General features: G+C 50.0%; 1 protein-coding gene across 2 annotated transcripts in view; it reads left to right on the forward strand.

Moving 5' to 3' along the window:
- MYO5C (myosin VC) overlaps positions 1-22,303 on the forward strand; it is a 1,024,918-nt gene that overhangs the window by 947,251 nt on the left and 55,364 nt on the right. For both annotated transcript variants that reach the window (XM_085644174.1, XM_085644175.1), the window contains exon 39: positions 12,694-12,868. In XM_085644174.1, the coding sequence (XP_085500300.1) occupies positions 12,694-12,868 (175 nt within the window). The remainder of the gene's footprint in view (positions 1-12,693; positions 12,869-22,303) is intronic.

A 22,303-nucleotide genomic window follows, 5' to 3' on the forward strand; every position in this document is an offset into this window, starting at 1 on the left:
GACGCATTTAATATTTGGTGTATAAGCTCCCCAAAATGTTGTGGGAGGTTCGTGTTCAAAAGGGACTGTATCTCACTAGACGTCCTAGCCACCTGTAACTCGAAGGTCTCTCGGGCCAAAGTGAGAGATACCTCTTGTTGGAATAGTAGCCCTTTGAACCGGCTCAACTTGTTAAAGTCTGTTTTCAAAGTCGGAATGGAAGGCCAAATAGAACCTTTGACCTCAAACTGTCGAAGCTGATCTCGTCCCTGTGGCGCAGGTTGACTCTTGCCATGATCTTGGCGTTCCCCACCACCAACTTGAGAGCCAGACGTGTCCTGTGAAGAACGAGAAGAATGCTGATCAGGGACTTGAAATTTATCAGTAGACTTCATTTTAGCACGGTCGCGCAAGTCATAAGGACACTCAGAAGACTCGGGTGTCGGTGAAGTGAACCAGCACATGAACCTTGCTTCTGGTGTTGCTTCCCCTGTTTTTTATTTGTCCAGATCTTTTTAGGAAAGAACGGATGCCCATCTTTATCAGTCTGGGCTTTTTGTTGTGTTTGAGTTTGCGTTCAAATAAAAGGCCTAACTCCCAGACTTTTGCGGCCAATGGTTTTTTAAGCCTTTGCAATAATCTTTGGTAATTTGTGTGGCTTGTCCACATCAGGGACAGCCTCTAAGAGGTTCTCCACTTGAAAGCTTACAGCCTCGCCCTTGACATTAGCAAGGATCATATCAGCAACCATGTCGAACACCCCCACCAGTCTCATCCCCAACTCTTCAGCCGCTTCGGCTCTGTGTTCATCCTGAACACGCTTAATCGCGGAGGGGAGCACAGTCATGGAGGGAGTGCCAAAACACTATGAATATTCTGCTGCAAACACCTTCACCCAGGTGTTACAATCAGCTAACTCAAGAAGTAAGTCTTAAGGCAAACTTATAGTCAAAATTCTGTGTTTCTCAGCACAAGAGGTATTTGTAAAACAGCCTCTAGTTGTCCAAATTTCTCAGCAAGCCAATAGGTAATTCATCCTTATTCTGTGGTCGCTTGCCTATTACTGAATTAACAGCAGATCTCTTCTCCATGTAACGGCTTTCTCCTTGTGTGTTAAAACAACATGCAACAACTTAATATCAAAGAACGAGTCTTCAGTACTGCAGCTGTGTGTAGCATGTTATGTCTAGGTGCTAGGGACTGACCAGAACAGAATAACAAGAGGCATTGTTGATCAACCTTGCACATCGTGTTCAGACTAAACTCCAGGAAAGGCATGGAACGCGACAGCAGCCCATTCTCGTGTGAAAGGCACAAACAGAGTCTTAAAAAAACAAAGTCATGTAGTAATGTGCGCAAAAGCAGCATCATGGCAGCAAAGCTCATGCTAAGCAATGTCGACAATGTCCCTAAGGGCCCTATAATACCCTAAGAACCATATAAGTTTTGCCCGAGCCCTGATCAAATTGCCATAACTGAAGATTGGCAATGAAACATGTTGGCCCATCTTAAAGTGGTCTGAATCTTGCAGTTTTTGTGTACAGTGACGGAGCCGCAAATACAACACTCTCCCCCGCGCTTTCCCTTATGGGATTGAAAGTGTTCTAAATAATCAAAACAACATCCACACGTTTCTGCTGCCAGCTTCTGGCCTGTGTGTTTTGTTAGGGTTCCATGAGTGTGTGTGTGGCCATGCCTGGAACATTTGCAGATAGGTTGCTCGATAGGAGAGTAGGGAGACTGCTGGAAGAGGGGAGAGCGTACAGTGACTTAGAGAAAAAAAAATACGTACCATGTGATATTCAGCTCGGGCTGCAAAAATCGAACGTACAAATGGAAATATCTGCTGCACTATGGATGCCCGTTTATTGAACAAAACATGGAAGACTACAAGGATTTGAGCTTGCTAAAGGCAATATTTGTTTTAATACCAAGGAAACCATTAGTGAAAACCATCCCATCATACCACAAAACAAGCCACTAAACAGCAGAATAAAAGGCCGACACATTGACCTGTCAGACCAGCCCTTCGGGTACTGCTTGAATGCTTTACTCTCTGCAGGCTGCTATACAAAGCTGTGCATAACCCCCGCACTTTGCCCACTCCCACTTTCCATCCCTGTATTCCTTGTCATAAATAAGCCAACGTACACTTTTGTCTTGTGGTGGTCATTTGTTGGCCGCAGTTTTATTAGGAATACACGTATATATATATTGCCTACTTTTGTGCATCATGCCATAAATCATTATTGGTGAGTGGTCATCTGTGTGCCTTGCCTTGTTTGCATCTCATTATACATTGCGTTTGTGTAAATTATATGTACATTGCACAATAGCAAATTAGACTGACAGTTCATTGTACAGGTCATTTGCAGGCTTGCATTGTCTCTTGGCCCTACTGGGTTGTTGCTTAGTTCGGTTGGATTTACCCTCTCTTTGCGCAGGGGGTGAAGCTTCCATCCCAGAGTTAGGCCACAACTCGCTACCTTTCCGATTCTTGTTGTGCCCTGCCATCCGGCGGGGGCTGGGCAGCGAGCGCGTTCAGGTACCCCATTGTGGTAGGCCAACTCACCCGGCCGTAAGGCATCCCGGAGTGAGTGGTCCTACACACTGCTCTTAGGCCAACTCACCCAGCCGTGAGGCATCCCAAGGTGAGTGGTCCTATTCCGGCATACCGCACTCAGGTGTGCCTCCGTACCAACCATTGTCCCCATAGTTTCTCGCCAACGTCTTGCCTGTTCCTCCTTACTGCGACATAGCTGTTCCTTCGGTGTGGGTGGGTGGGACAAAGATTTTCACCGGTGCTGCTCCCCCGCTCCAAAAGATAGGAGCTTACCTGGGGAAGCAGTGCTTATATCCCCCCCCCTAGGTGCTTGGCCGCCTTGTGCCTGGTCTCCCCCCCATTGGGGTGTTTGTATCGCTTAGGCCCCCATTGGCCGGGGGGGTCGGCGCCTCTCTGGCAGCCGCAGCGGAAGGGGGTGCGGGGGCTTTCCTGCTCCTTGGCGCGAAAAACGGTTTGTCCGGGGCTCGGCGCCGGCCCTCAAGGCCCCCTTCGGTGGTGGCCTCTGCTATAACCCCCGCACTTTGCCCACTCCCACTTTCCATCCCTGTATTCCTTGTCATAAATAAGCCAATGTACACTTTTGTCTTGTGGTGGTCATTTGTTGGCCGCAGTTTTATTAGGAATACACGTATATATATATATATATATATTGCCTACTTTTGTGCATCATGCCATAAATCATTATTGGTGAGTGGTCATCTTTGTGCCGTGCCTTGTTTGCATCTCATTATACATTGAATTTACATAAATCATATGTACATTGCACAATAGCAGATTAGACTGACAGTTCATTGTATAGGTCATTTGTAGGCTTGCATTGTCTCTTGGCCCTACTCGGTCGTTGCTTAGTCCAGTTGAATTTGCCCTCTCTTTGCGCAGGGGGTGTAGCTTCCGTCCCAGAGTTAGGCCACAACTCGCTACCTTGCCGATTCTTGTTATGCCCTCCCATCCAGCTGGGGCTGGGCAGCGAGCGCCATCTCCATTAGCTACCCCCTTGTGATAGGCCAACTCACCCAGCCGTAAGGCATCCCAGAGTGAGTGGTCCAACAAACATCCCTTAGGCCAACTCACCCAGCCGTGAGGCATCCCAAGGTGAGTGGTCCTATTCCGGCACACCGCACTCCGGTGTGCCTCCATACCAACCATTATCCCCGTAGTTTCCTGCCACGCCGCATGGGAGGCTTTCGTCTTCCTACGGCTCCCCCTTCCTCCCTTCGCCAGCTCTTTCTTCTGCAGCCTGCTAATGCCATTGCGCCCCACAGGTTGCTCCAGAAGACTCCCATGCCCTCACCAGAAAAGTGCACCCCATCTTTCGCATAGAACTCCAGCCAGCCTGTGTGGATGAGCCCGTGCCAAACTGATTCAAAACCATTGGTTCTGAACCTATATCGCTCCTACCCTTTCCAGCCAAAGTGGTGGAACGCTGGGTTAGCTCCTGTCTCTTGAAATATCTTGAGCAGAATCACATCTTGGACGACTTCCAATTCGGTTTTCGCCCAGCCCATGGCACCGAAACGGCGGTACTTACAGCCATGGAAGAACTTCGGATGCGTGCAGACAGGGGCCACTCAGTAGCCTTGATCCTATTGGACCTGTCTGCCGCATTTGATACGGTTAACCATGTGATTCTGCTGAAGAGACTCAGAGAGGCAGGGGTCGACGGCACCGCCCTGCTATGGTTCCACTCATACTTGAGAGATAGGAAACAGGCTGTATCCCTCCCCCTTTTCAATCCGCTTTTCCCCAGTACCTCACGGTGTACCCCAGGGCTCGTCCATTAGCCCGATCCTTTTTAACGTTTATCTAAAACCACTGATCACGTTAATCAAATCCCACAGATTGAAAACGGTAAACTACGCGGACGACACCCAGCTCATCCTCTCCTGGGAGGGGGAGGATTCAATTCCCATGGATTCGTTCCATGACTGCTTAAGAGACACAGCCGGCTGGCTGCACATGAATTCCCTGCAATTCAATTCTTCCAAGACCGAGGTCCTGTTCTGTTCTGGGAGCCGGATTCCTCGTCTATTTCCTGCAGAATTCTGGCCCCCGGAAAACCCAGAAAAACCACAGCCGGTCACTAGTGTCCGCAATCTGGGTGTTATGTTAAACAACAACCTCAGCATGGAAACGCAGGTAACCAAAACAGTCTCTACTTGCTCGGCCCTACTGCGTTCTTTACGGAAAATCATGCCACTACTCCCCGCCCAGGCCCGAGCACTAATAGTCAGGTGCACTATCCTTAGTCGCCTTGACTATTGTAACGCTCTTTTGCTCGAGTCCCCAGCTGTTCTACTGGACAGACTCCAAAGAGTCCAGTCGGCTGCAGCCAAACTGGCCCTTGGTTGGACCAGAAGATCCTCGGCCACAGCAGCCTTAGCCGAATTACATTGGCTCCCTTTGAAGCAGCGAATTGCTTTTAAAGCACTCTGCCTTGTCTTCAAGGCACTACATGGAACGGGCCCCAGGTCCCTACAAAAATTGTTTTCCTGGTACACCCCCACCAGAACTCTCCGATCCACCTCAGCCTGCCTTGTGTTGGTACCAAGATTTAACAAGGTAAGGACCGGGGGAAGATCCTTCAAAGTCGCTGCCGCCAAACTTTGGAATAGTTTGCCGGTCGACATTCGCCAAATTCCTAAACTCCTACCTTTCAGAAAGCGAATCAAAACCTGGCTCTTCCCCAATCCCGTTCGCTGCTAACTCCCTAGTTAAGCCTCCCGTCTCTTTCATTCTTAAGGAGTGAGTTTTCAGCGCCAGGATACCTGCCAGGTGACAGTTGCGCTCTACAAATGTTTTAAATAAATAAATAAATACGTGAGTTCTCAACTGCGCTCTGTAATTGGTCCCCGCGCCATTCGTTTCTGCTGATCAGTTCTGACCATATGATGGTCGTGCCCCCAAATGCCTTGCCTGCCTCCATCAAATCTCTGTATGTCTTGAAGTAGATCTCGCCTCCCTCGCTTAGCCAAACTATTCCCCCCTAAGTGTATGATCAAAATGTCCGGGTGCCAAGCTGCCTCTGCCTGTAGTTCTGCGAGCTTTGCCGGCAGCTGCTCCCATTTCATTCCCGGTTGGCCAAACCACCCTATGCAGGTGTCCACTGGCCGTTCTTCTTGCTTGTACCCCCTTTGCCGCCACCAGGATTGCATCCGAGTTATGAAGGAGTGGCCCACCACCCACACCAAGCGTGGTCTCCGTCCTGCCGGGGGAATGATAACATGTCACTCGGCTGGGCAGGGCTGTGTTTTTTTATTTATTTTTTGTACCAACTGGGGCCTTACGTACATCCGGTATGCCCGTGACCGCCATCTACCCATGGCCTGTATACCAGCCTCAGACATCCCATGCTGTGCAGCCGTCATGGTGGCCCCTATCCTGAATGAATGGGACCCGAAACCTGATGGTGGCAGCCCTGCCTTGCTGAGTGTGAGGCGCATGATCGAGATGAACTGGAATCTGCTAAGGTGTGTACCATTGCTGTGCTTGAATAGGGGGCCCTCGCCGGCTGGACGTATTGTCATGAAGGCGAGCAAACAGCACACCACCGCCCCTTTACTGGTTTGGTCTGTCTTTGAATGCCTTAGCAGTAGCTCTATTTCCCCTGTTTTTGGTGTAACATCACCTGCCTGTAGGCAGTATGCCGCTGGTCCTGTCCTTACAGGGGCTACTAATTCACCAATGTGGAACGCCCCAAAGAAAGTGGTGGAAAATCTGCCCTGAGTAATAGGTGCTCGAAATTATCCTTTTTGGTGCCCCGTAATGCTCCCAACAAGGCCACCAGCTTTGTGTAGTCTATTGGGCATCTGGTGTCCCTTCTTGCGCCTTCTGCGCGCCTCCACCCCTTCATTGCTGCCCTGATGTAGTGCGTGGCCACTGGGTCCAGCACGGTCTCTAGCTTGGCGTAGTATGCCAAGGCAGGCAGATGGGCTTGCGTCCATGACCTGGACTTCTGGGAGTTAAATGCCCACTGTATGAATTGTTCTGCTGCTCTGCAGGTGGCCCTCAAATCACCTAGCGACTGGATACCCCCCACCCACATTACAGTATCGATATACATTTTGTATCTCCTGGCAGCTTCCGGAGTGAGGGCTTGGCCGACCAGTTCTGATAAATCTATCCCGCCAGGTCCTTGCCTGGGAAAGGGGTCATTTTCTGCTCTGCTCTGCGCCGGGCGCCAGCTCCCTGAACTTTTCCATCCGTGCCCTGGACAGGGCATCTGCAACTTCGTTGTCCACCCCTGGTACATGGCGCGCTCTCAGGTCTGTGTTGCCTTCCAGCTGTAACTTAACCAATCTGCGCATTAATCGAAGTGTATCTGGGCATCTGGCTGTTCCCCTATTAATTGCTTGCACTACCCACTTGTTGTTGGACCATAGTGTTAGCTTCATGCTCTGCAACTCTCGCTTCCAGACAGTGAGTGCGACTATGATGGGAAATAGTTCCAGAAAGGTGATATTATTGGTTATGACTGCCTTGTGCCAGCTGCCAGGCCACTGCCCCGCACATCACTTCTTGCCCAGGATTGCCCAAAAACCTGTGCTACCTGACGTGTCTGTGTATAGCACGATCTGTTTGCTAGTTACCCAGCCTTCCCTCCAAACCAGTAATTCGTTAAAGTCTGTCAGGAACGTGTCCCACATCGCTAGGTCTTTCTTGACATCTGCTCCTAGCCTGACATGGTGGTGTTTATGGGTGAGCCACATGTCAATTGGGTCAAACGCCTGGTGAATGCCCTGCTAGCTGGCATTACCCTGGCCGCATAGTTCAGTTTGCCTATGAGCCTCGGGACGTCCCTCAATGTTGCTTTCTTCTGCCCGCGGAGGCTCCTGATTCCCCCCCTGAAATCTTCCACCTTCTCTGTGGGGAGCCTGGATGTCCCGGCGACGGAATCTAGCTCTATTCCCAGGAATGTGATTTTGTCGCCGGGCCTACTGTCTTTTCTGCTGAAAGTGGGATCCCTAGTTCCCCAGCCAACTCTACAAATGCTGACAGGGTGTCGCCGCACTCGGCGGACTCCACGGGACCAGTGAACAAGAAATTGTCCAAGTAGTGGAGTTTCCCACCTGACGGGTGTCTTACGTGTAGTGCCCATTCCATAAAGGTGCAAAATATTTCAAAATAGGCACACGATACCGAGCACCCCATGGGCACAGCCTTGTCAAAGTAGCCTTGTCAAAGTAGAGTTTGCCCTCCCATTGGAAACCTAGTAGATGAAAAATTGAGGGGTGGACTGGGAGTAAGCGAAAGGCGGACTCAATGTCTGCTTTTGCCATGAGGGCCCCTGGGCCCGTTGCCCTAACTATGTCGATGGCTATCGTGAAGTAGGTCACTGAACATACCTCCGTGCTGATCCCATCGTTTACGGAAGCAACATCGGGGAATGACAGGTGATTGCTGATTTTAGGTTTCTGACACAGCCTGGCGGGAGGTGGCCTGTAAACGGGATGGGGAAACCGTCTTCAAAGCCGTGGACTAGGGTCTCGGCGTCAGTCCTGGTATGGTAGCCGTTGGCTAGCTTGGACAACAGGTGTGTGTTAATGTGGGACCGTGCTAGCCTGTAATTATGTAAACCCGTTGTCCCTCCTGCACCACCCTTGCCTAGGTCACTGCTTCTTTTTCTCTTTCCTGTCTCCCTTGTGTTCTTTTTTGCATTTGCACCCTGCTGCTGGGTGACCCCCCCCTACAGGAGGACCAGATGTGCTGGAATTTGCAAGTTGCCCCGTAGGTACATTCGTTTGCCTTGAACTTCCAGCGGATAGCTGGTGTTCCGTTGTTGTGTGGTGCTTTCCACGAGCTGAATTGCTTGGGTTTCTGAAATGGCCTCCCCTTCCCCTTGTGGGAGGACCCTCGAAAGGACTGCTCGTTTCTACCCCCCATGACTTGGCCTCCCTCGCCCTTGTATTTTGCTCTCAGGGGCCCTCTTAAGTTTAGGTTTGGCCTCCCTCGCCACCATCATTTTCTGAATGAATCCCGATACGTCCTCCTTGTTCCACTCCATTTCTGGGTGTGTTTTTTCATTTTTAGCCTGAACCCTTTATTATATTCCAGCCATGCTTCGCCTGGGAACAGTCTCATACAGCCATAGGTCGGCTGCGCAGCGTGGGGATTTTTCTAGTATAATGCAGACCATTACACGGAACGCGTCTAGCCAATTATCAAAATTTCTCTCCTTACGCTCTTTTCTTCTTTCCCTTTTGTCCTCATCCCTCTTACCACAGGTGGTCAAGTCAAGCCCCTCTAACTGTATCTCCAGCAATGAAAAAATGTCAATGAACTCCTTCCTCCAAATTCTTTCCTTGACCGCCAGCGGTATGAGGCTAGCTAGCCCTGGTAGTTAAGGACGCAGGGCCCGGTGAGGGGCGTGTATATGTGTCGGGTGCTGCTGGTGTGGTGGGTGGGATGGTTGCCCAGGCCGTGTTCCCACAGGCCACTATGGGTGATCCTACCTCGCCCCCAACCCCGGGGGTGATCTGATCCCCTAAGCGTTGCCGACGTGCATGGCCTGGGTCTATCAGGTGCCATGGTAACCCTGAGGTCTCCTCCTCCGCCTGGGCACACATCACCCCCAGTCCACCCATGCTTCCTTGCCACCCCCCTGTCTACACACCTGGCGCCCCAGCCTGCATGCCTAACCCTTGCATAAAAAGTGGCACCATAGTCTTGAAGCATTCTTGCACAATTGCACTGATATACTCACCTCTTGCCGCTGTGTCCATCGTCCCCCTGTTCGGTACCACCGCCGCCCTGCTGACTACAGGTGGCTGGGCATTCTTCTGGGGGGCCTTCTTGGGAACTGCTTCTTCTGCGAGCTTGGCTGATGCCCTCCTCTGTCGCTTGGCCTCTGGTGTGCTGGGTACCCTCTGATGCTGGTGACTTGGCCCTTCCCCGACGTCCTCCTGCAGATGGGGGTGCAGCCAGTCGCTCCCATGGACATCCGATGCCGCACGGATCCGCCGCAGCAGGTCATTGAGGTCATCCGTCCACCTCTTGTTCATCTTCTTTACCATCTCTTTCGGTGCCGCAGCAGCTGTGCACCTGTAGGCTCCCCGCTACTTATCCCTTGCTTTGTGTTGGTTGTTGATGCGGGGCGAGCGCGAGGCTGTGGCCTCGCGCTTGCCCATGTGCCCTGGAGGCACTCGCACCCTCGTCTGAGTCGGAGCCAAGTGACTGGGCGTGCATGGTAGCAGAGCCCGTGCGTCCCCAGCGAGCTGTGCAACCTTCCTCTGAGCTGGAAGGCTCGTCCCGCAGTCTGCTTTGGATGCGAGTGGCGAGACGTCGGATTTTCGCCGGTGCTGCTCCCATGCTCCAAAAGATAGGAGCTTACCTGGGGGAGCAGTGCTTAAATTCTCCCAGGTGCTTAGCTGCCTTGTGTCTGGTCTCCCCCCCATTGGGGGATTTGTATCGCGCTTGGGCTCCCATTGGCCGGGGGGGGGCCGGCGCCTCTCTGGCGGCCGCAGCGGGGGAGGAGGGGCACGGGAGCTTTCCTGCTCCTTGGAGCGAAAAAACTGCTTCGTCCGGGGCTCGGTGTCAGTTATGGCGCCGGCCCTCGAGGCTCCCTTCGGTGGCGGCCTCTGCTATACCTGAAACTGCTTCACAAAGCCTCAATAACTTGAAATATTTCTTGGCCTTCCACTACCAAAGATAGACTTTTAAAATATTTTAAAATATTGAAAAGTATATTTTGGAGTTATGAATTAATGTGTCCACTATGAATATAAAACACACAAGTGTATTATGGACGTCAGCTAGCTCATTTTCTGCTTAGGTTCATACCCTAAAGGCATACTGAATTTATTTTTCTGCATAATCATTCACAAAACATTCCTCAATCTCCAATTCTCATGTACTCCTTGAGATAAGGAAAGTGGCCGAATGTATTATGGCCATAGCTAGTCTAGAAGGTCGCATTTTTACCCTATTATCAGAAAAACTTGGGGCATATTATCAAGAAACGACATTAACATTATCTCCGCTTTAGCGGCAGAAAACTGCCGCTAAAGCGGCGATAATGGGCTTGATAATATGCCGCAGAGAATTCCATTAGAAGCCCATGTTCTGGTGTCAACCTGGGCTTCTATTGGAATTTTGTACACCGGCCACAGACTGCAATGGGTTTCAGGGTGCCCATGTTGACTTTCATGGAGGCTAATGGAGGTTGTTAGCTGACTTGGAACGAAGGTGTACAGTAAAAAGGTAATGCAATAGTGTATATACAGTAACTTCACATGCAGATCATGAAAATAAAGTTTGAAGCATTTGTAATCTGAAACATGTGTAACAGAAACGTAGCAACACTACAACAAGCATTTTCAATGCAATAGGTCTTGCAATTGTGAGATTTTGACCTATTGGCATTGTAAATGGCAATGCCATTTATGTATGTGTTTAAAAAACAACAGCAATAATAAAAGGCGTTCTCATTTACCAGACCAATAGCTCAAAGTTTCTAAAATGCGATACCTATTGCATTGCAAATGCTTGTGCATATCTTGTTGGTAGGTGCAAGGAGATTAACCTTGTTCCCAGCTCCAAAGTCGGCACCTCTGACTGTTACGCCAGAAGCAAGACCTTTGGTTTGAAATAAAAATATATACATTGTAAACATATTTAGAGGGGCTATAAGCGAGCACTCTTCATCTATTGGTCTGCTTCCGCCCACCACAGCAGATAGCAGGAGGCACAGGGCTAGCCCACTTCTGCCATTGGATTACCTGACTGTGAGTGACAGCATTCTTCTCTTACACAATGTTCACATACAGATAAAGGGTAGTCGCCTACATTACCATGGAGTACTGCTGCAATGGGTGCTTGTACATCACACACACACACACACATATTTAGACAATGCTTGTTTTCATAAAAAACATGCCATCATACAAATAAAATTGAAAAACAAAGCCAAAAGGTAAGCCGCAAATTCCAAACCTGTTGTCTTTGCTAATGCTTGTGATCCCTTGCAGCTAGCAGTGTTGGCGGACTGCCTTCCCTGCTCCCGACATACACACCAGCAGAGTGAGATGCTGTATGAAAGGGGGGAATCCAGAAACTGCTCGGGGTGTTTAATCCCATGATTATGGTTATCACAGGATTTGTCAGGGTTACTTCCAGTGGCGGCTGGTGAAATTTGAAAATGGTAAGGCATAAACGTTGGGCATGACTTTTATATAGCGAGCGCTGTGAACAAGTTTAATAGACAAACCTGGAGTCCCTCTCCCGAGAAAGAAATGCAAAGATTTTGCCAAATAGTGCATTTTCAAGTAAATGAATGTAGCGATAAAGCAAGCCTTATAAAGCAGTGGTAATGTATAGTCTTGAAATATTAATCACATTAAAAACTGCCTATATCTTACTTGCTTCTCTCAGCACCTTGTCTTTACGTTCTCAATAGGCCACAGAGGGAGCTGCAAGCAGAATGAAGAGCACCAAACATGCTTCAGGGTTCTACCCAGACCCACACAATTATGCTTTAGTAGCATTAGTGGATCGGTGAGTGAGCACTAGCATGAAGATATTTGCCTTTCTCTCATGTTAGGGGCCCTGGCTTTTATCTCAGATGGTGGTGATGATGTTCACTCACTGATTCACTAATGCAATGTTGGCATTATGTGTGAAGTGCTGGAAATGGTTCAGGCCATCAGAACTCTTAAAATGTGCACACTGCCTCTTGTGCTTTGCTTACCCTTCATCGGTTAATGGGAAGTGTGGGGCTTAGACATGAAACGGATTGGTGGAATGCCATTGTGTGGGCATACTAATGCCCTTATTGCTCACGTGCTGCTAGGAATAAGTAGCTGTAAATAGTCCCTTAGTCTTATAATCACCAAACCCAGCATCTCCAGCATCTAATTTTGAAGCAAGAAATAATAACAGAGGCCAATAATACTTACAAGAGAATACAGCAATATCATGTGGTAATGGGGAATGTGTTGATTAGTAAATATCTATATTATCGGATTTGCCTGTATGTATACTGTGGTAAAGGGAAGTTAGTACATCATGTTTTTATTAGGTTTTTATCAATGAGACAAGCTCAAATATTAAAAATATGCTGACAGGGTCATATAGTTCTTACTAATGCCTTGTAGAATATGTTTTTTTACTCTGAGAAAAATCTCACCTTTTTTACCTACTTGCCTCCTAAACTCTAGATGCAACATCAGTTACTTGGAGGAGTGGCTGAAGGAGAAGAATATGCAAAGCAGCACCGCCAAAGAGACCCTGGAGCCCCTCTCCCAAGCCGCGTGGCTGCTTCAGGTCAAGAAGATCACAGACGAAGATGCCAAAGAAATATGTGATCGCTGCACTGCCCTTTCCACTGTGCAGGTACTGGGTCTCGCCACGCCCCACACCAGGTCCCACACCCATCGCTGCAAAACTGCAAATTTACCTTTGCTCTTATGAGACCATCTTCTAAGAATTCCAGGCCTTTAAATGAACTCTTAGCATAACATCCATAATTTGTATCAGTCGTGGGGGTGGTCTAATCCTTGCAGTGCAGGACCATGCCATTCCCCCTAACGCCTTCGAAGATCTATGCGACTTCCAGTCCTAGTGACACTGGAGGGTCTCCTTGACATATTTGGTCAAAAGGGGCCAATTTACGTTATGCTACTGTCCTCATTAACATAAATATTTAAGATTAGTTGAGATTTTGTAGGTTTTGATGTTTTTATGCAGCTAGATGCACAGCTCCCTTCATGTATGGCTTCTATCTGAAGAAGGTAGCTCTATTTGTAGTTCTAACAAGCCATACAATCTTGATGCTTAATTTAGAGTTCCACCGTAAAGAATGTCTGCCAAAACTTGAAATATTACTTGGCGTTCCACTACCACAGATAGACTTTTAAAATATTTTAAAATATTGAAAAGTATATTTTGGAGTTATGAATTAATGTGTCCACTATGAATAAAAAACGCACAAGTGTATTATGGACTAGGCCTGGGCAAAATTTCCGTTCCGTTCGCGGAATTTGCGATAATTTGGCATTTCCGCGTTCCGCGGAGAGCGCGGAAATGTCAAAATTTCTGCATTCCGCAGCTTTGCGATAATTTGGTTCTTGCTCGCGCTGTAAAATAATACATTCTCGTGCCCGCGCGATCCCCTTACCTGAATCCCCGCGTTCGCCGACAAGTTTTCCCGATCCGGTCGCGTTCTCCATGAGATGTTGTATTGTTTTAGCCATTTGCGCTGTCTCGCGACAGTTCGCACCCGCAGTGACGTCATGCGTCGCGCGATCACGTCTTTCTTCTCGCGATCATGCACCGCGAGAAGAGTGAAAACAAGATGGCCGCGCCCGCAAGCAACCGCATGGGTAAGTTGGCGAGCCGCGAACACGCAGAAAATACCGCGAACGGGCGGGAAAAAAACTTCTGCATCTTCGCGATATTTCTGCGTGTTTGCGGAGATTTTAAACATTTTCGCGATAATTTGCGAAAGTCGCTTTCGCAAATTCTGCCCACCCCTATTATGGACGTCAGTTAGCTCATTTTCTGCTTAGGTTCATACCCTAAAGGCATAATGAATTTATTTTTCTGCATAATCATACACAAAACATTCCTCAATCTCCAGTTCTAATGTACTCCTTGAGATACGGAAAGTGGCCGAATGTAATAGCCCATAGCTAGTCTAGAAGGTCGCATTTTTACCTAACCAGGAAATTATTGTTCGATAAATACATTTATCTGCACTATGGAATCAGTTTTAATCAGTTATTCCTTATTTAATTTTAATTGTTCACCCTATTATCAGAAAAACTTTGGGGCATATTATCAAGAAACAGCATTAACATTATCGCGGCGATAATGGGCTTGATAATATGCCCTGGAGAATTCCAATAGAAGCCCATGTTCTGGTGTGAACCTGGGCTTCTATTGGAATTCTCCAGGGCATATTATCAAGGCCATTATCGCCGCTTTAGCGGCAGTTTTCTGCCGCTAAAGCGGCGATAATGTTAACGCCGTCCTTGATAATATGCCTGCAAGTTTCATGCAGTGGATTTTAATGTATTACTATCGCGTCTCCGAAATCTCTGCAACTGAGCAAAGAGCAGATTCCCAAAACCCTGCAAGGCATTTCATCTCAACTGTGTTCTACCACGATTTCCACATGACAGCTGTCTATTATGCCCACCAAATCAAATTGTAGGGGCACAATTACTAATTATCTGTATTTGTTTAATTGGAATGGCCTCACATGTGCGATATAAATATTATGTACAAATGGCACTTTCTGTTCTCTATCTCGTTGTTCACTATCTGCATTTGTCCAAAAACAGGTGCCTGTTCCTGTACTAATGGGCAATCTTTCATGGTAGGGATTTATATGCACATTTCACCTATAACAGATGCAAGAAGCATAGGTAACTATGCAAAGGACATAGGTCTAACCTTTGTGTTAGATCTGGGGGTCTCTAGTTGGTAGGGTAGGTACCACTGTCCAAGTAGGGACCCTTGCTTCTAGTCAGGCAAAGGGGGATACACTGTTAAGATAACCCCTGCTCACCCTCTAGGTAGCTTGGCCTGAGCAGTCTAGGCTATCAAAGGCAATGTGTAAAGTATTTGTACCAACACTCACAGTAACACAGTGAAAACACCACAGATTTACTCCACACCAGTTTTAGAAAAATAATGTATCTTTACTAAAAACTTCACAAGACCAAATACTACAGACAAACCAACATATAATTCAAAAAGGTTACTTTAAAGATAGTTCAAGAGTTTGCAGAAAGTACTCCAGGATGTAAAAGTCAGTGTCCTGCACAATGCGACTCTCAATGCACAAAATGCGACACTCTCGTGCCCAACAGTACCTGTAGTTGCGATAAGGTTCCCAAAAGCTATAACAAGGAAGCTTGCAAAGGCGATGCGATACTCCTGAGATCCTGGGGAGGCTTTGCAGCAGCCCTGCTTCACGCAGCAGAGGTGGATGCGCCGGCTCCGATCTGTAAGGGGAGGATGCGATGACTTTGGCCTTCGTTGCGTAGGTTTCTTAGGGGGAAGCTTCACGCACAGGTTCGATGCGGCACTCTTCGATGTGGTGCGATGCGCATTGCCTTCTGGCGCCGCAACTCTCGATGCGCCACGGAACGGGACTCTGCGTCGACGCACGCAGCGACTGGAGACTTCCACGCACCGGCAGTGGTGCGGTTCGCAAACTGGTTCTGCGACGACCCTCGCAATGCCAGGAATCTTCACGCTTCCGGACGATGCTCGACGCACTCGGCGATGCGGGGACCCTGCGTGTTGCGATGGTGCCGCGATGAAATTTTCCTCGCACTCTCGTCTTGCGACACGCAATCGGATGATGCGTTGGGTACCAGTCACTCTTGTTCACGCTTCTGCTTCCCAGCTCCCAAACACAGCAAAACGACCTCCTGAGGCCCCAAGACTGGGCAAGCACTCCAAGGCAGGTCAGAACTCTCTCAGCAGAGTTCCAGGGGAGCTGGTGGTGAAGTCCTTTTGTTCCTGGGACTTCTTAACAGGGAGCCCGCTCTTCTCGGGCCCTTGGAGATCAGAATCAAAAGAAGGGGACACAGCAAAGTCCTTCCCCTCTCCTTGGCAGCAAAGCAAAACAGCAAGCAGGCAGTCTTCTCCTCTTCAGTCCTTTCAGCTTTCTCCTTGGCAGAGGTTTCTTCTTAGTTCCAAAGTGATCTAAAGTTTTAGGTGTCTGGGGTCCTCTTCTTATACCCCTCCAAGTCTTTGTCTCTCTTTGTTCCAGTGGGGGGATTCCCCTGCTCAAACCGGTTCCTGGGTGTGCTCTGCTCTGGAGCACCTGGTTCCTTTCAGAGTGAGGGGCAGGGTCGTTAGACGCTCAGCAGGAGGTGGAGCCTTCTTTGTGCCCACAGAGGCAGTGTCCTCAGCCTGGCCAGCAGGGGGTGGAGCCAGCTTTGTGTTTGTCAGGGGCAGCCCTATTCAGACCCAGGGACTACTCCTCCCACCCATCTAAAGCAGATCTCCCTATTCACCCTGCTGCTGACTCATCCAGGCTCCTGGAGCCACCTAGCACATCACCTGACACCAGTCAGCCAACCAGCACACAGGCACACAGGAAGGTTAAACAGGAGAATAGCTACTTTCTAAAAAGTGCTATTCCCACACAGTGAATTTAAAAACCATCTTGCTAAAAAGATGTATAATTAAATTCTGAACACAGAGATACCAAACTTGGATTTTCTATCTTGCCCCTATGGGAAGATAGGCATGTAAACAGCCTTCCCCATTCTATCCTATGGGCAAGATAGCCTCTCAGCAGTGAAAAACGAAAATGGCTGTAATTCACTACCAGGGCATGTTACACACCTCAGTACATGTCCTACCTTTCAGATACACTGCACCCAGCCCAGGGGGGTACCTAGGGCCACCATAGGGATGCCTGACATGTACAGAAAGGGAAGGATAAGGCCTGGTCAGTGGGTGCACTGGCCAGGTCGACATGGCAGTCCTGGACTGCACATAGGCACTGCAAGCAGGCCTAAGACATCATTTTAGCGCTACTCCTGTGGGTGGCACAATCAGTGCTGCAGCCCACTAGTAGCATTTGAATCACCAGCCCTGGCACACGCAGTGCACTTTACTAGGGGCTAACAGGTGAAACAAATATCCCAATCATGGATAACCAATCAATACAACAATTTACCAAGGGAGCACTTGCACTTTGACACTGATCAGCAGTGGCAAAGTGCCCAAAGCATCTAAACCAGCAAAAACGAAATCCAGCATAGCATAAAAAAACACGGGATGTAGAGGCAAAAAGTCAGGGGTAACCACGCCAAAGATGCCAGGTCTAACACGTGTCCCCTCCAGCTGAAAGTGGGGAGAACTACCCACCCTCTTGGGAGTTCTCATCGCTAAGGCGGAAAAACCTGGACAGACCATCAGCGTTGGCGTGTTCTGTACCGGGGCGGTGTTCCACCGTAAAGTCCATCCCCTGTAGGGAAATGGACCACCTCAACAGCTTAGGATTCTCACCCCTCATCTGCATCAACCATCTGAGGGGCCTGTGGTCCGTCTGAACCCGTAAGTGAGTCCCAAACAAGTAGGGTCTGAGCTTCTTCAGCGCCCAGACCACAGCAAAAGCTTCCCTTTCAATCGCACTCCACCTCTGTTCCCTGGGAAGTAGCCTCCTACTAATGAAAGCTACAGGTTGGTCCAAGTCCTCATCATTTAGTTGTGAGAGCACCGCTCCCACTCCATGCTCAGAAGCGTCTGTCTGCACTATGAATTCCTTGGAGAAGTCAGGCGCCTTGAGTACAGGTGCTGTACACATGGCCTCCTTCAGGGCATCAAAAGCTTCTTGGCAGGCACTGGTCCAAATCACTTTCTTCGGTAACTTCTTGGAAGTTAGTTCTGTCAAGGGAGCCACAATGGTGCCATACCCCTTGACAAAATGGCGATAGTACCCGGTGAGTCCTAAGAAGGCTCTCACCGCTGTCTGGGTTTTGGGGGGTTCCCAAGCCCGGATGGTATCTATCTTGGCTTGTAGGGGCGCCACCTGGCCGCTTCCTACCTGGTGTCCCAAATACACCACCGAACCCTGCCCTATCTGGCACTTACTGGCCTTGATAGTGAGGCCTGCACTATGCAGAGCCTTCAACACTGCCCAGAGGTGTTGCAAGTGTTCTTCCCAAGTGGAGCTGAACACAGCGATGTCATCCAGATATGCGGCGCTGAATTGCTCCAGCCCGGACAGTACCTGGTTGACCAGTCTCTGGAATGTGGCAGGGGCGTTCTTCAACCCAAAGGGCATGACACGGAACTGGAAGTGCCCCTCTGGCGTTGAAAACGCAGACCTCTCCTTGGCCCCATCAGTTAAGGCAATCTGCCAGTACCCAGAAGTTAAATCAAACGTACTGAGGTAGTTGGCAGCTCCCAACCGATCCACGAGCTCATCAGCTCTGGGGATGGGGTGTGCGTCAGTCTTCGTGACAGCATTGAGCCCACGGTAGTCCACACAAAACCTAAGTTCTAGAGTGGCACCTGGCGCAGCAGCTTTCGGTACGAGTACCACTGGGCTAGCCCAGGGGCTGCTGGAGGGCTCAATCACCCCTAGCTCCAACATCTTAGAAACCTCCTTCTTGATGCTGGCCCTGACCTTGTCAGCCACCCGATAAAACTTCTGTTTCACAGGCATGCTATCTCCCGTGTCCACGTCATGGACACACCAGTTGGTGATACTGGGGGTCAGGGAGAACAGAGATGCAAACTGACCCAGCACATGGCGACAGTCCCTCTGCTGTTCTGGGGTCAGGGTGGGCGAGAGGACCACTCCATCCACTGACCCATCTTGCTCCTTAGCTTCCAGGAGGTCAGGAAGAGGATCGCTATCCTCCTCCATCCCTGCATCTGCAGCAAGTAGCATTGTTATTTCAGACCTCTCAAAAGGGGGTTTGAGGCGGTTCACGTGTAGGACCCTCATGGGGTTCCTGGGAGATCGCAAGTTGACCAGGTAGGTCACCTCACTCTTGCGCTCCACCACCTCATATGGCCCAGTCCACTTGTCTTGGAGTGCGCAAGGCTCCACTGGCGCCATCACCCACACCATCTGCCCAGGTTGAAATTCCATCAGAGTGGTATGCTGGTCATAACACCTCTTCATCTCATCCTGGCTGGCTTCCAGGTTCGCCAAAGCGAGGGCCCGGAAGCGCAGTGTCTGGTTGCGGATGGCCAGCACATAGCTGAACACATCCTGGGGGGTTTTCCCCGGGGATTTCTCCCAACCCTCCTTCACCAGACTGAGAGGTCCTCTAACAGGGTGCCCGTACAAAAGCTCAAAGGGACTGAACCCTAGAGACTTTTGTGGTACCTCCCTGTAGGCAAATAACAGGCATGGCAAAAAGACGTCCCACTTCCGTCTCATGGGCTCCGTCAGCCCCATGATCATGCCCTTCAGGGTCCGGTTGAACCTTTCAACCAACCCATTTCCTTGAGGGTGGTAAGGAGTGGTGAACTTATAAGTTACCCCACACTCCTCCCACAGAGACTTCATATACCTGGAGATGAAGTTGGTACCCTGGTCAGATACCACCTCTTTGGGGAAACCCACACGGGAAAAGATCCCCATCAACGCACGGCCCACCACCGGGGCTGTGGTTGTCCTGAGAGGGATAGCCTCCGGGTACCGGGTGGCATGATCCACCAGGACCAGGATGAACCTGTTGCCTAAGGCTGTCCTGGGGTCCAGTGGCCCCACAATATCTATTCCCACCCGCTCGAAAGGGGTGCTCACTACCGGAAAAGGCTGGAGAGGGCCTTTGCATTTTCCTCCAGCCTTGCCACTTGCCTGGCAAGTCTGGCATGATTTACAAAAGGAAGCGACGTCCGTCTTCATCCCGGGCCAGTAAAAGTGGGTGGCAAGCCTTTGTCGGGTCTTGTCCTGCCCGAGATGTCCTGCAAGCGGCACGTCGTGAGCCAGACCCAGTAGGAAGTCTCTGAACCCTGCGGGTACCACCAGGGTACGTGATCCACTGGGCTCAGCAAACCTAGGCTCACTGTACAACAAGTCATTCTCCCAGTAGAGAAAAAAGTTCTTCGGATCAGCACCTGCTGCCTGGTCTGCAGCCTGGTGCCGCAGACCTTCAAGAGTAGGGCAAGTCTTCTGCGCACGGCAGAACTCCTCTCTGGAGGGACCACCCTCTTGCTGCCAATGGGTCAGCTCAGGTATGTCTCCCAGCTCAGCGACCTGTTCCCCTGTAGGCTCCAGGGCATCCCCCGTAGGTTCTGCTCCTTCCTGGACCGTGGGAACAGCGGGGGTGGACGTACCACGCCCCTTGCCCTTCCTCTTTCTGGCAGGGACCTGGGCCACTGTTTCAGGCTCCAGGTCTGCTTCACAACCCTGTCTGGCTGCCATGGACCGGGTGGTCACACAGACCCACTCAGGCAAACCCAACATCTCCAAATGAGCCTGGCGTTCCACCTCCTTCCATGGGGAACTCTCCAGGTCATTACCTAGCAGACAGTCTACTGGCATGGATGGACTCACAACAACTCTGAGAGGACCTGAGACCCCCCCCCCCCCACTTAAAGGGAACATGTACTACCTTGCAAAGGTGCACAGAGTTGTCAGCTGACACTACTGGGTGAAGTACGTCTGGAATGATCAGCTCCTCAGGGACCCACTGACACCTGACCGTAGTCACACTGGCTCCAGTGTCCCTGAGAGCCTCCACCCTCCTCCCATTGATGGTCACCCACTGCCTGTACTTCTTAGTGTTATCAGGGACAGGGGTTTCCTGGACCACCTCTGTGTCTCCTAAAGAGACAAGGGACATAACTGCTAAACCCTCCAAATCACTAGAAATTAAATCCCCCCCAAAAGCTACACTAGCTATACCCGGTGTTGGAGCACCAGTGGGTGCCTGGGATTTCTTGGGACACTCAGGAGACTTGTGACCCAATTCTTGACAGTGATAACACCTAATGGGACCCTTGTTATCCGACCTGCCCTTAGGGGGCCAGGTTGGTTTGGGTTTTGACTTGGGGGGCTGGGACTGGTTACCCTGGGAACTATTTGCAGAAAGTACTCCAGGATGTAAAAGTCAGTGTCCTGCACAATGCGACTCTCAATGCACAAAATGCGACACTCTCGTGCCCAACAGTACCTGTAGTTGCGATAAGGTTCCCAAAAGCTATAACAAGGAAGCTTGCAAAGGCGATGCGATACTCCTGAGATCCTGGGGAGGCTTTGCAGCAGCCCTGCTTCACGCAGCAGAGGTGGATGCGCCGGCTCCGATCTGTAAGGGGAGGATGCGATGACTTTGGCCTTCGTTGCGTAGGTTTCTTAGGGGGAAGCTTCACGCACAGGTTCGATGCGGCACTCTTCGATGTGGTGCGATGCGTGGCGCAGCGTTGCCTTCCGGCGCCGCAACTCTCGATGCGCCACGGAACGGGACTCTGCGTCGACGCACGCAGTGACTGGAGACTTCCACGCACCGGCAGTGGTGCGGTTCGCAAACTGGTTCTGCGACGACCCTCGCAATGCCAGGAATCTTCACGCTTCGGGACGATGCTTGACGCACTCGGCGATGCGGGCACCCTGCATGTTGCGATGGTGCCGCGATGAAATTTTCCTCGCACTCTCGTCTTGCGACACGCAATCGGATGATGCGTTGGGTACCAGTCACTCTTGTTCACGCTTCTGCTTCCCAGCTCCCAAACACAGCAAAACGACCTCCTGAGGCCCCAAGACTGGGCAAGCACTCCAAGGCAGGTCAGAACTCTCTCAGCAGAGTTCCAGGGGAGCTGGTGGTGAAGTCCTTTTGTTCCTGGGACTTCTTAACAGGGAGCCCGCTCTTCTCAGGCCCTTGGAGATCAGAATCAAAAGAAGGGGACACAGCAAAGTCCTTCCCCTCTCCTTGGCAGCAAAGCAAAACAGCAAGCAGGCAGTCTTCTCCTCTTCAGTCCTTTCAGCTTTCTCCTTGGCAGAGGTTTCTTCTTAGTTCCAAAGTGATCTAAAGTTTTAGGTGTCTGGGGTCCTCTTCTTATACCCCTCCAAGTCTTTGTCTCTCTTTAAACAAATGAGGTATGAGTCATACCAAATCAGTGGAACCCTCTTTGTGCCAGCACCTAGGCTGCTATCCCTTCTATATATCAATCCCTATATTTTTGCTAGGGTTAAGTGTGCACACTGATTCGCACCCACTGAAACAATGCCAGTCCAAACGGACCTAACAAACTTAGTTCAAAAGCACAGGTGCACCACACTTCAAGAAAAAAGGGGTGGAAGGGAAGGAAATAATGTAATTCATTCCCAACGTAAGTATA

The sequence above is a fragment of the Triturus cristatus genome, chromosome 3_1 (genome assembly GCF_964204655.1).
Source record: "Triturus cristatus chromosome 3_1, aTriCri1.1, whole genome shotgun sequence".
Lineage (NCBI taxonomy): Eukaryota > Metazoa > Chordata > Amphibia > Caudata > Salamandridae > Triturus > Triturus cristatus.